At 44.5% G+C, this 12203-nt stretch overlaps 1 protein-coding gene across 1 annotated transcript in view; it reads right to left on the bottom strand.

The window, feature by feature from the left end:
• The window catches only part of Gipc2 (GIPC PDZ domain containing family member 2), a 59393-nt gene that overhangs the window by 25393 nt on the left and 21797 nt on the right, over window positions 1-12203 (bottom strand). The window contains exons 2-3 of the mRNA XM_005357488.1: window positions 9686-9871; window positions 3927-4107 (exon numbers count right to left, since the gene is read on the bottom strand). Of these exons, the coding sequence (XP_005357545.1) occupies window positions 3927-4107; window positions 9686-9871 (367 nt within the window). The remainder of the gene's footprint in view (window positions 1-3926; window positions 4108-9685; window positions 9872-12203) is intronic.

The following is a 12203-nucleotide window of genomic DNA, read 5'->3' as shown; positions in this document are numbered from 1 at the left end:
CAGAGATCCGCCTGCCTCTGCCTCCCGAGTGCTGGGATTAAAGGCGTGCGCCACCATCGCCCGTCTGTCCTTTGTCTTAACTCTGAATGAATAGATCTGTTTCCAGAGAATTACAGTTCAGTCATTCATAAAACCCTTCTAAGGCTTCAGTTCTCGGTGCCCTCCAGCCCCACATTTCCAATTAAATTACGTCATAAATTTCAAACGCATTCGATCCCAAACTGTACTTCTCAGCCCTCCTCCCTGTCTCCTTCCTAAATCTTCCCCCACTTTGCTCATTGCAAAGAATCTCTCAACCACTCCACAGATCTGAGGGTTGTTATTTACAATGCCTCATTCCCTTAGCTCTGTACTAAATGGCTTTGCAAGCCAATCTTCTTAACACTCAGGAATAATAATAAACATTCAACAGTCAGCCCTATAAATAAAAGTTCCATCTTGGGCTGGAGAGGTGGCTCAGTTGTAAGGCATTTACCTAGTACGCCCTGGGATTGATAGCAAGTACTGGGGAGTGGAGGGGGGCCATGCCTTGTGGGATTGCTCTGCTTCTAAGGTGGAAGTCACTACTCTAACAAGGTTAAGCAGTCCAGCTGACACCCCATGGTGGGGATGAGAAAATATTCATGCCCACAAATGGTTCCTGCTCACCCTTTTCTGTTCCTCCAAGCCATTTCTCTCCACATCTGCTAGAACAGCCTCAATTCAGGATTCTGTCTTCTCCACAGATAACACAACATGAGATTTCCTGACTTCAACCTCAAATCCTGTCTGTTCGTCAGATATTATTCTGAAATTTAGAGCCGACCATGCTGCTACCTCCTCAACCCCATCCTTGGTCTTCCATGGACCACTCCTCGTCTTCACAAACAGGGTTTTTGATAATTTGGGCCTTCCTGACTCTTGGCTTTCATGCCTTGGAACACCTCCACATCACGCTTCTGTGCCCAGCACACTAATGTGTGCAACACTCCCAAATGCACAATGGCATTCCATACCGAGTTCATCCGTTCCCAGTATTTATACTTCTGGTGTATTTAGCACCTCAACACCCATTGTTCAACTGGTTTATTTTCATATTCATCTCGTCTCACTAGAGAGGAGCTAAGACCTGGATCTTAGCATATAAGAGCACATGGCACAGAGACGGCACACAGAAGACTATCAATAGATGATCAGTATCATTCTCGAGTACCCAAACCCAGCACACACAAATGGCTCCACAAGTTCCTGTAAAAGACATGTACCCGTCTGCTCTTGCCATCTATCAAGACACGATAAATACTAAAATATCAGTACATTCTAGATTGTTAGAGAACCCAAGATCTTCACCTATAGTCCAAGAACAGGCAATGGAATGCTCTTTCCCTCCATCCCTATGGTAGCTTGATTAATAATGACACCATACATTTGAAGTCTTAGGGAGTGGCACTGTTGGAAAGGATTAGGTGTGGCCTCATTGGAGAAAGTGGGTCACTGGGCTGTGCTCTGAGGATTCCAAAGTCCAAGTCAGGCCCGGTGACTCTCCTTTCTGCTGCCTGTGGATCCTGATGTAGAACTCTCAGCTACTTCTACCTGAGTGTGCCCGTGTTCCCCAGCATGATGATAACGAACGAAACCTCTGAAACTATAAGCTGCCCTAATTAAATGCTTTCTTTTTTTAAGAATTGCCTTGGTCATGATGTCTCGCATCAACAGAACTTTGACAAATAAATAAATAACTAGGGAAAGAAAGAAAAGAAATTTGAGTTCCTGGCCCTACATCAGTGATAGTTCTGGAAAACACAGAAAGGAAGCAAGGAAATACTCAAACGGTAGGTGGGGATCAAGGGAACTGGGAGAAACCTGACCCCATAACAGGCTTGACCCTGACAAAGACAACCGGGGGAAAAAGACAACAAGCAAACAGAAAACTTTACCCATATTCCAGAGACTAAAATGAAGCACCATAACACAGGTTCAGAAGACGGCAGAGTAGCGAGGCTTCCTTCTGAGGGAGACCCTGGGCTTAGTCCATTGAGGGAGAAAAGCCCCATAGACCATCAATCAACTCACAAAGCAAAACCCAGTCACTGCTCCAATGCCACAATGCTCCAATACATTCCTGCCAGAAAAATCCTACCCAGGGGCTTCTTCAGTCTGTCAGTGGACGCCCTGAGGCAACAGAGAGAAGATTCGGTAGCAGCTGGCACAGAAGTAAAGTGCATTTATTACTCTTGTCTCTGATGCTGGAGGACAGAAGCCAAGTCTAGAACAGAAATGACTAAGCACAGCGACCCCCGTAACCTGCAATTTGCACCCAAATTAAGGGGTGTGAGCAATGCCCAGATAGTCACAGGGACCCCGAGAGTGTCAGTGCATGCAACAGCCGGGTGTGATGGCATGTGCCTGTAATCCCAGCACTTGGGAGGAAGGAAAGGGACCAGAAGTTCACAGTCATCCTCCAATATACAGTGGATTTGAAACCAGGTTAGGCTACAAAATAAATACTACAAAAAAAGTGTGTACAACGGGGGGGGAAAAAAACAGAAAAAGATTAACTTGAAGACAGATTATGCATTTGAGACAAACGTCAGAAGAAAAATCTATTTCTTGAGTTACACAGAAAATAGCTTTGATTTAAAAAGAGTCTGACAGACCACACATCTGAGGTACCTACTCCCATCAGTGAAATGACCAAACGTCAGAAGAGCCATGTGGAAATGGGCTGCTGCCCAGACGCCTGCGCACTCTGCCTTCCTTGCGGAGAAGAAAGGCTGGATGCCGCTGCACCAGGCAGGAGTGTTAGCGTCACTGTTAGCTCCTGCCATGGTCCCTGAGCAGCCATGGGGCTGCGAGCATCCTCCTCTCAGCCTTCCTGTGGGGCTGTCTCCCATATGCAACGCAATTCCCATCACCATTCTATTACAGAGTCACGCGGGAAGAGAGAACTTTCTAATTCCACGGAGATAGAGGCGGCCTGTGACTCACTGGAAGGGGAAAAGAGATTTGTCATTTGTCCACTGTTTCCATTAGCTGGCCTGAGAAAACAGCGTTAGAGACAAGTTACAAGAAATATCCGTGTTCTGTGGGCATCAGCAAGAACACAGGGCGTGGGGGGTGGGGTCAGGGATGAGTCAGTGCAGGCTCAGATGCTTCTGCTGAAGATATTTTCGCACTGATGTGCATGAGGCGTCCATCTGCCTTATTAAAATAGTGCCGGATAGTGAGAGGAGCTGGTACATTCCCACACCCATGAGATGGCCCTGGAGGTTAGAGCAACAGTTGAGACACAGCTGCCATGGCTAAAACCAGGCAAGGACAGACGTGACAGGAAAGGAGTCACGTCATGACATCCAAACTCTGAACATTATGGGAGAAAGTGGCGAATGACCGTGTTAGATACCACTTCCCTGCAGAGCGAGCCCTCGGCTGCTCGGGTCCCAGGAAAACAATGGTGCTTTGAAAAGCTCTGTCAGAAATCTCCCAGCTCAGCAGAGCAAGAGAATACAGCAGAGGCTTGCCGACTCAGCCCCACCTCCAACTCCACACCAACATCTGGCACCACTATCCCCAAGTTGGTTTAGTAAAAGGACTTTCTAGTCAGGCATAGTGGCCCACGCCTTTAATCCCAGCACTCAGGAGGCAGAGGCAGGCAGATCTCAGTGAGTCTGAGGCCAGCCTGGTATACAAAGCGAGTTCCAGAACAGTCAGGGCTGTTACCCAGAGAAACCCTGTCTCAGGGGGTGAGGGGTGGGAAAACCAAAAACAACGAAAATTGTCCTTTTACCGGGAAATTTTCTTCTCCTTCCATAGCTATTTTCTTTCTAAGAAATGCTGTCTGTATTTTCTGTGTTCTTCACTAGTACAGTAGATAAGATGATGTGGTGAAGGCACATGCCCCCCACCACCACCACACACACACACACACACACACACACTCAACTTACCAAATGCCTTCTTGGGTTCTATTAACTGCAAAGTAAAGAGCTCCTCTTTCTTCAATTCCTTTAACTTCTTAGCGACTTCATAGTGACGCCACCCGACAATATTTTCTCCATTTATGGACTCAATATGATCCCCCACACAGATCGTCTTGACTGAGTCAATGGTGCTGCCATCTTTAATTCTCTGAAAGAAAGAAAATCAATGATGCTCTCAAGTGTAACTGTGCGGCATGACTTCTCATGCCCCTGACATACATCACGCTGACATATTTACAGTACAGTTTACTGCTCACTTAAAGACAGAAAACCAAGCAAGAAAGAGCAAGCATCCCCCCCTCCCCCATTCTTCATCTTGCTTCCATTCAGAATTCGGCAGCTAAGAGCCCTGCAAACTCATACACCATCTCCCCAACGACAAGGAGGAGAACAAAACAGCGGCTATAAGTCCTTAGTGGGAATGGCAGGCCAGGCAGGGGAGGGGTTTGGCTACTCTGATACAAGTGTCTGTACCCTAACCTTACCAGGTAGACACGCGACACCATGCCTGCCTGATCATCACGTGCAAGAGCTGAGCAAAACAAGAGGCAGCAACATTTTTATAATGCTGTCATCAGGGAAAAGTTGATATGGAGCTTAAAGAGAGAGGCATTCTTTAAATTTTATTTTTTTATCTATCTATCTATTTATTGATTGATATTTATTTTCAGTTTTTGAGACAGAATTTCTCTGTGTAATATCTCTGGCTGTCCTGGAACTTGTTTTGTAGACTAGGCTGGCCTTGAACTCACACAGATCCACCTCCCTCTGTCTCCCGAGTGCTGAGATTAAAGGTATGCACCAGCACCGTCCCACCAAGATGAGCATTTTTTTTAATTGCATTATTGCATACCACAACCAACAATGGATTTCATGTTACTTCCAGATTCTAAAAGCAGGGTTACCCTTTTCATTCTAGTAATTATTAACCCATTGTATACAACTGGCATGCTAACACACTTTCAAATAATCCTCGTTTATTATTACAAACAAGATGTAGTGCAAGCAGAAGTTTCCAAATCCGACTGACATTGCTTAGCTGGCATTCATCATCTCTTATACAACTGACAAAAACAAGTGTGACAACCGCAGCACACTGCTTGAAAATCTACAGTTCTGTCCGGCGGCGGTGACACTCGGAAGGCAGAGACAGGCAGACCTCTGTGAGTTTGCAGTCAGCCTGGCCTACAGAGTGAGTTCCAGGACAACCAGCGCTACACAGAGAAACCCTGTCTCAAAACCGCCCCCCTCAAAACAATCTACAGTTTCTAAACTATTGCAGAAAACAAGATTAAACAAAAGATTTTCCTTCTAAAAGAAAAAAAAACTATTAAATCCAGTGCTTAGGCCACCATGACATTTGAAAATCTGCATTTAACTTTGACCTTTTTAAAATTCTAATTGACATCTTGATACACCTGGAGGCTATTTTTTCCCTTTGATCAGTTATAGCAAACGAATTTCAGTAACCTCATACACACCTTTAGTTTTTTCTTTTTTGTTGTTCTTTTTTTTAAAATTTATTTATTATGCATACAATATTCTGTCTGTGTGACTGTCTGCAGGCCACAGAGGGCACCAGACTTCATTACAGATGGTTGTGAGCCACCATGTGGTTGCCGGGGATTGAACTCAGGACCTTTGGAAGAGTGGGCAATGCTCTTAACCACTGAGCCATCTCTCCAGCCCCCACCTTTAGTTTTTTCAACACTTGCAATCTCATTTAAAATAATGAGGCCGGGCGGTGGTGACGCACGCTTTTAATCCCAGCACTCGGGAGGCAGAGGCAGGCGGATCTCTGGGAGTTCGAGGCCAGCCTGGTCTACAAGAGCTAGTTCCGGGACGGGCACCAAAGCTACAGAGAAACCCTGTCTCAAAAAACCAAAAATAAAAATAAAATAATGAAATGGAGAAGATTAATCAGATAAAAGACTTAGCAGTGATGCATGACTCTTACCTGTGAGTTTAGGGTCAGGGTCATGGAGAGACACTGTCACCCCAGTCTGCAAGAAGCTAGAAAGGTCACCGGAGAATGACCAGAGTACAGGAGGAAAGGCAGGTTGCAGAAGTCGGACAGCAGCAGAGAGAGACCCAGGCAGCAGCGGAGGTCTAGGCTTCTGTGAGGACAGAAGTGGGTTGGGGATGGGAGAGAACATGACAGTGACCTGCAGAGGAGTGCCGGAAGATGCCTGGTTGTTTGACGTGTGGTCTAAGTCAACTCCTAAGCCAACAGAATAAAAACTGAGCTGGTGGGTGTCTTAATTAGGGTTTTGTTGCTGTGATGAGACACCAATAACCAGGCCAGGAATGATGGTACATGTCTTTAATCCCAGTGCTCTGGAGACAGAGGCAGGTGGATCTCTGTGAGTTTGAGGCAGCCTGGTCTACATAAAGAAACAAGCAAAAAACAACGAGAAAGAAAAAGTTTATCCGGCTTACATTCCTGGGTCACAATCCATTGAGGGAGCCACGGTGGGAACTCAAGACGAGAACCAGGGGTCAAGAACTGATAGAGACCATGGAGGAGTGCTGCTTACTGGATTGTCCCTCCTGGCATGCTCAGTTGCTTTGTCACACAGCCCAGAACCACCTGCTCAGGGATGGCAGTGCCCACCGTGAGTCGGGCATATACCCCAAAGATCTGCCTATAGGCAATCTGATGGAAACAGATTTTTCTCAGTTTCTCAGTTGAGGTTCTTCTTCCCATGTAATTCTAATTTGTGTTAAGCTGGAAAATTAAAAACAAAACCAAAAACAACCAAACAAACAAAAAACCAAGCCGGATAGTGGGGCTGGGCAAGATTGTTCAGTTGGTAAAGGGTTAATTGTGCAAACATGGGGACCTGTGTATCTAACCCCAGCTCAGGAGAAGCTGAGGCAAGAGGATGCCTGGGGCTTCCTGGCTAGGCAGTCTAGTCAATTGATGAGCCTAGATCCCAGGGAGTGATCCTGTCTTAGAAAAGAAGGTAGATAGCTCCTGAGGGACACCTGGTATTGACCTCTGGCCTCCACTGTACCTGCGTACACATGAACGAAGTCTTTCCAAATTTAAATGAAGTGTCAATGAATACAAATTTCTGAAATACAATGTGTTTGAACAATCACACAGTCACTGAACAGAGACTGATAGTATTTCTCAGTATTATCTAGACCTAAGGATCAAGAGGCATAAAAGAGAAACATTATTTGCTAATGTCTCTTGAATCATTTCTATTATTCAATATTTACTTAAGAATCAAAAGAGCTTTTTTCTCATCTGGTTTTGGAAATCGATGCTGCAAAAGGCAAAGAAGGCACATTTAGTCTGGATCCAGGATGATGGCAAGCAAGCCACAGCAATCCTCCTGAGTCTCAGCATATCTCCACACTTCTCATTTTTCATTTTTAAAAGAAAAATACACTACCACAAATAATGAGACAACAAACCCATATCCCTTCCAAAATGGTCCCCTGAGGAATAATTTCAAATTAGCAAACGGTAAAAACTGGACATTTATGTAAATGACACATAAAAGCTATTTTTATAATTATTGTAACGTGTTCAATTTTGAAATTATCCAATTTGTACAATTTTTGTCATCTGTATTTTAAAGTACACAATCTCACCATGCCGTCTGTCCCCAGAGGACCAATGACTAGTACTCTGAGGCAGGCACATGTTTGACAAGACATTTAAAAAAAAATAGAAACAGCAGCTTTGAATGTCAGAGGCCAACATCTGAGGCATCCACAGGCGTTTGCGAAACTTCCGAGCCCTCCTCTGCAGCAGGGACAGCAGGGACAGCGGGCAGGCTCTGCTGCCAACGCCTGGTGTCCTGAACTTCCCCTGGACCGTCCCGCGTGACTTTCCCAACTCAAGGGTTTTCCATTTGGTCATCCACTCAACAACCTCCAGTGCATTCCGATCTTCTGCAGAGCTAAAAATAACCATCTTATCAAGCGGCCAGTTAGAGCAGCATCCACAGCTCACTTAGCATCCCTGGGACTGTTTCTTTAACGGTGACAGCGCATTAGCAAAGGAAGGCGTAAGCTGTGCTGCTGTATCACGGAAAGCCCTTCACTGAGTCTTCTCAGTGCCTAGCAAGGCTGGGTCTGGAGTCAGACTTCTTGGGCCCAAATCCTGATCCTGCTTAATTGTACAACTTTGGCCAAGCTTCTGGATCCTATCTTGGCGCTGTGGAGTGGGGGTTAGTAACATTGCCCATCACAGACAGATTGCAAAGGCAGAGATGGAAGGGTAAATAATGCATGGTTCTGTAAACTTCAAAAAGCAAATGGCAGCAGATGACACTTTTCAGGGCAGCTGGAAGGGCGAACAAGGGCGCCTTCGGAGTGGCAGAAATGCAATTCCAATAGGTCTTATACCATTATACCGGCATTAGCAAGTGATCATTAAGCTGTAGATTTATTTTTAATGCTCTAGACTGCAACGTAAAAGCAAATTTAAAAAGACATAGTGCCAATAAAATAAGACGCTTCTGAAAATGGGAGATAGGTCAGTAGAAAAGGGGCTTGCTGTAAGACCCTGGGGACCAGAGCTTGGGTCTCTATCACCCGCATAAAGAGTCAGGCATGTCTCTGTAATTCCAGCAATAGGGAGGCAGAGACAAGCAGATCCCTAAGGCATCTGACAGCCATCCTAAACTGATCAGTGAGTTATATAGCTCAGGGAAAGGCCTTGTCTCAAAAAGTGAGATAGTGATTGCGGAAAGCTGAGGAACATCAACCTCTGACCTCCACACACACATACTTACATGCATGTGCAGACATCCACACAAACACAAGTCCATTGTATGTATAGGGCTAAATCAAAATAAATTAAAATAGGATTATGGCGAAGATTAGACAAAAAAGGAGTGTGACGTGACTAGCGTTTGATAAGCCTCCCATGTCTGTCCACCCAGAGGCAAGAGAATCAACTGAGCCCAGTTCATGGACAGCCTGGGCTACAGGGCAAGACACTGTCTCAAGAGAACATTCAGGAGCTGTGTCTGTACTGGACATATAGAGATATTGCTTTGGTCTCTAAGCAACGTGACATGATAACTGTTATATAGATGTCATGAGATCTAAAGATGGCTTACGCCACACAGTAGGGTGGACATAGGTTACATGCAAATGCTACGCTATTTGTATTACACACTTGAGCAGGCACAGAGTTTAGCAGGCATGGGAGTTCCTGAACCAACCCATATCCATACACAGGCACAAGTCGGGGGAGGGGGATAACTGTACTCATTACAGCAGAATTTCTATTTCTTAGCTGTTCTCATTTTCAAACTATTTTTAGCATCTTATCTTTACAACTCTGTGTTACTCTTTCTGTGTATTCACCCAAAAGAATGACATTGCTCAGACAATTCCAAAGAAGGCTTTTTTTTTAATGAAATCTGTGCACTTAAAAGTAACAGTAAATCCCTGGAAGTTATTCAGTCCGTCCTCAGAGATACACCAGGGCAGTTCAATTAGTAAAGAGAAGGGAAGGCATAGGGCCAGTCCTCCCTCAATAAGCTTAAATTGTTGAGGATATTTAAAACAAAAGGAAGAATTTCAAAAAGAATACCAAAAAAAAAATGCTATCTTTGGCATGTTTTAAATGACAGTGAAATACCAATTTGTGACCCCAGCTGAGCTACCTAGCTCTTCCTGGAGATAATCTCTAATTCTCTTTGACCTGGCAGCTTCCTTAATGGGGCCACCCTGTATTTTCTTTTTCAAAAGCTTACCTTGATGAAAGCGTAGCCGACGCCGTTATCTGTGATGGTGAGTCCAAGCGAGTCCTCTGACTTATAGACGTTCACTTCCTTTTTGATCCCCTTCACGTGGGCAAATATGAAATCCTCAAGACCCAAGTGCCCTCCTAGGAGCTTCCCCATGTCAATCCTGGGAGTGTTTAAAGTACAAAATAAGATCTGCAAGGAGAAAGAAACCTTTTAGATCGGTCCGGTCATTAGCAACCGTCTTCAGTAACAGTCCTCAATTTATGTTGTAAAAGCCTCTGTTGTAACATAGATTAGTAAATTGGTGGACAGGTAGAATTTGAAGCAACGTTTTCATCCGTTAACATTAGACAAAACAGACTGAATATTTCTGAAGGCCAGTCCCTAAACTAAGTCATTTACATCCCAGATCTCATAACCCTCCCAATGAGTGTATAAAGGACATTGTTATCCTTACATCACAAACAGGAACTGGAGACTTAGCAAGATAAAGTAATTTGCTTAGAGTCACAGTTATCACTTGTCAAAGCCAAGGGTCTGACTTCAATTCTTATCAACTTCAAAGTGGTTTAAGTTAGGTGGTGACCCGTTGCTCACACTTCCAAAATGTAAGAGCCTAATCCCAGAGGTCTACATGACACATGCACATGATAGTCTCTCTCTCTCTCTCTCTCTCTCTCTCTCTCTCTCTCTCTCTCTCTCTCTCACACACACACACACACACACACACACACACACACACACACACACGATGGGAATGCATATAAAAACCAGTAAGCAGACCTTTTTAAGTGAGAAATGTTATTTCTTTTGTATCATAGTGCTTCAAAATAGCAATTAACTGAAGGCGGTGGACCTCTTGCCTACCATGAATCAGGCTGTGGGTTTATGGGGGAAAGAATACGTCAAAAGTGGCCAGCCCACAAAGGGCCCACTTTGTAAACCTGGCTGTTATAGAACTCACTCCTTAGACCGGGCTAGCCTCAGCTCAGAGTTCCTTCTGCCTGCTTCTGCCTCGTGAGTGCAAATTCAGAATGTTCCACAATCCAAAACTTTTTGTACCTCAACCTGACGTAGAATACTCTATAGCACAAAATTTTGTTTCCTGCCCAAATTTACTTTTAAAATATTATACGCCATTGCCTTTAGTCTATATGTATACGATTTAAACAAAATGTAAATGAATTTTGTGTTAAATATGCAAATATTTCAAAATCCAAAATTAAGCTGAAATCCAAAAAACATCTAATTCTAAGCCTTTAAGAAAAGGGATGTGCAGCCGACAGGTGTGTTTGTTGGTTGGTTCTAGTTCAGGGTCCCAAGCACGATATGAACATGCCTCAGGGGCAGTTAGGTGGCTCAGGGGTGAAGGTGCTTGCCAAGCAAGCCTGACAAACACGAGTTGAATCTCCAAAACCCACATAAAAAGGCAGATGCAGCTGCTTGCATCTCTGATCTCAGTACTCCTCCATAAAGAGGTGAGGTGAGTGGAACCCACCGGAAGCTCACATACTCAGCCAGGTAGAAACAAGGGTAAATGGAGACCACGCTTTTGTTTCCAGACTCCCAGACCTGAATAATCACACAGAAACTATGCTAATTACAACACTGTAATTAATAAATTAGCTCAGGGTTCTTATTAACTAACTCTTAGGTTTTTAGGGTTTTTTTTTTTTTTTGGATTTTTGAGACAGCGTTTCTCTGTAGTTTTGGAAACTGTCCTGGAAATCTTACATATTAAATCAATCCATTTCTATTATTTTATGTTTTACCGTGAGGATCATGGTTTGTTAACTCTTGCTTCTTAGGTGGCTACATGGCATCTCTCTCTCTCTCTCTCTCTCTCTCTCTCTCTCTCTCTCTCTCTCTCTCTCCTGATTTTCCCACCTGGTTTAACTCTGCTAAGCCATTGGCCAAAACAGCTTTATTCATTAACCAATAAAAGCATCACATATACAGAAGGCCATCCCAAATCAAACAAGAGAGGCCCTGCCTCAAAGAAAGACAAAAGAAGAGAACCATTGGCTGAAAGGTGTCCCCCGACTTCCACACGGGTGCCATGTCATATACATGCTGCCTCGCAAAATAATCATTACGAACACACTATCACTGAGCTACATCTCTAGGCTTGCTTTTCCACTTATTTTTCCCAACTTAGAAAATAATGGCTTAGAGAGGAAAAGGAAACCTTGTCTAGGACCCCAGTCATGACGAACTGACTCCAATCTCTTTATCCTCAGTGCTTCTCTGGCATCTAACAACTGCATAGGGCCACCTAAATCCCTGTCGCTTCCTAATGCGTTGGCACAACTGGGAGTCAGGCGTGAAGGCAAGAATCCTCTGCTCTCAGCAGATGAGGACGTCAGCACAGACCCCAAAGAGTGTTCGTTTGTCTGAGGTCAAAGTCAAAGCAAGAATTCAGGCTCCTCACGCCTTTAATCCCAGCACTCGGGAGGCAGAGGCAGGCGGATCTCTGTGAGTTCGAGACCAGCCTGGTCTACAGAGCTAGTTCCAGGACAGGCTC

This window comes from Microtus ochrogaster, chromosome 21, assembly GCF_000317375.1.
Source record: "Microtus ochrogaster isolate Prairie Vole_2 chromosome 21, MicOch1.0, whole genome shotgun sequence".
Lineage (NCBI taxonomy): Eukaryota > Metazoa > Chordata > Mammalia > Rodentia > Cricetidae > Microtus > Microtus ochrogaster.
This window is presented reverse-complemented; position numbering and strand designations above follow the sequence as displayed.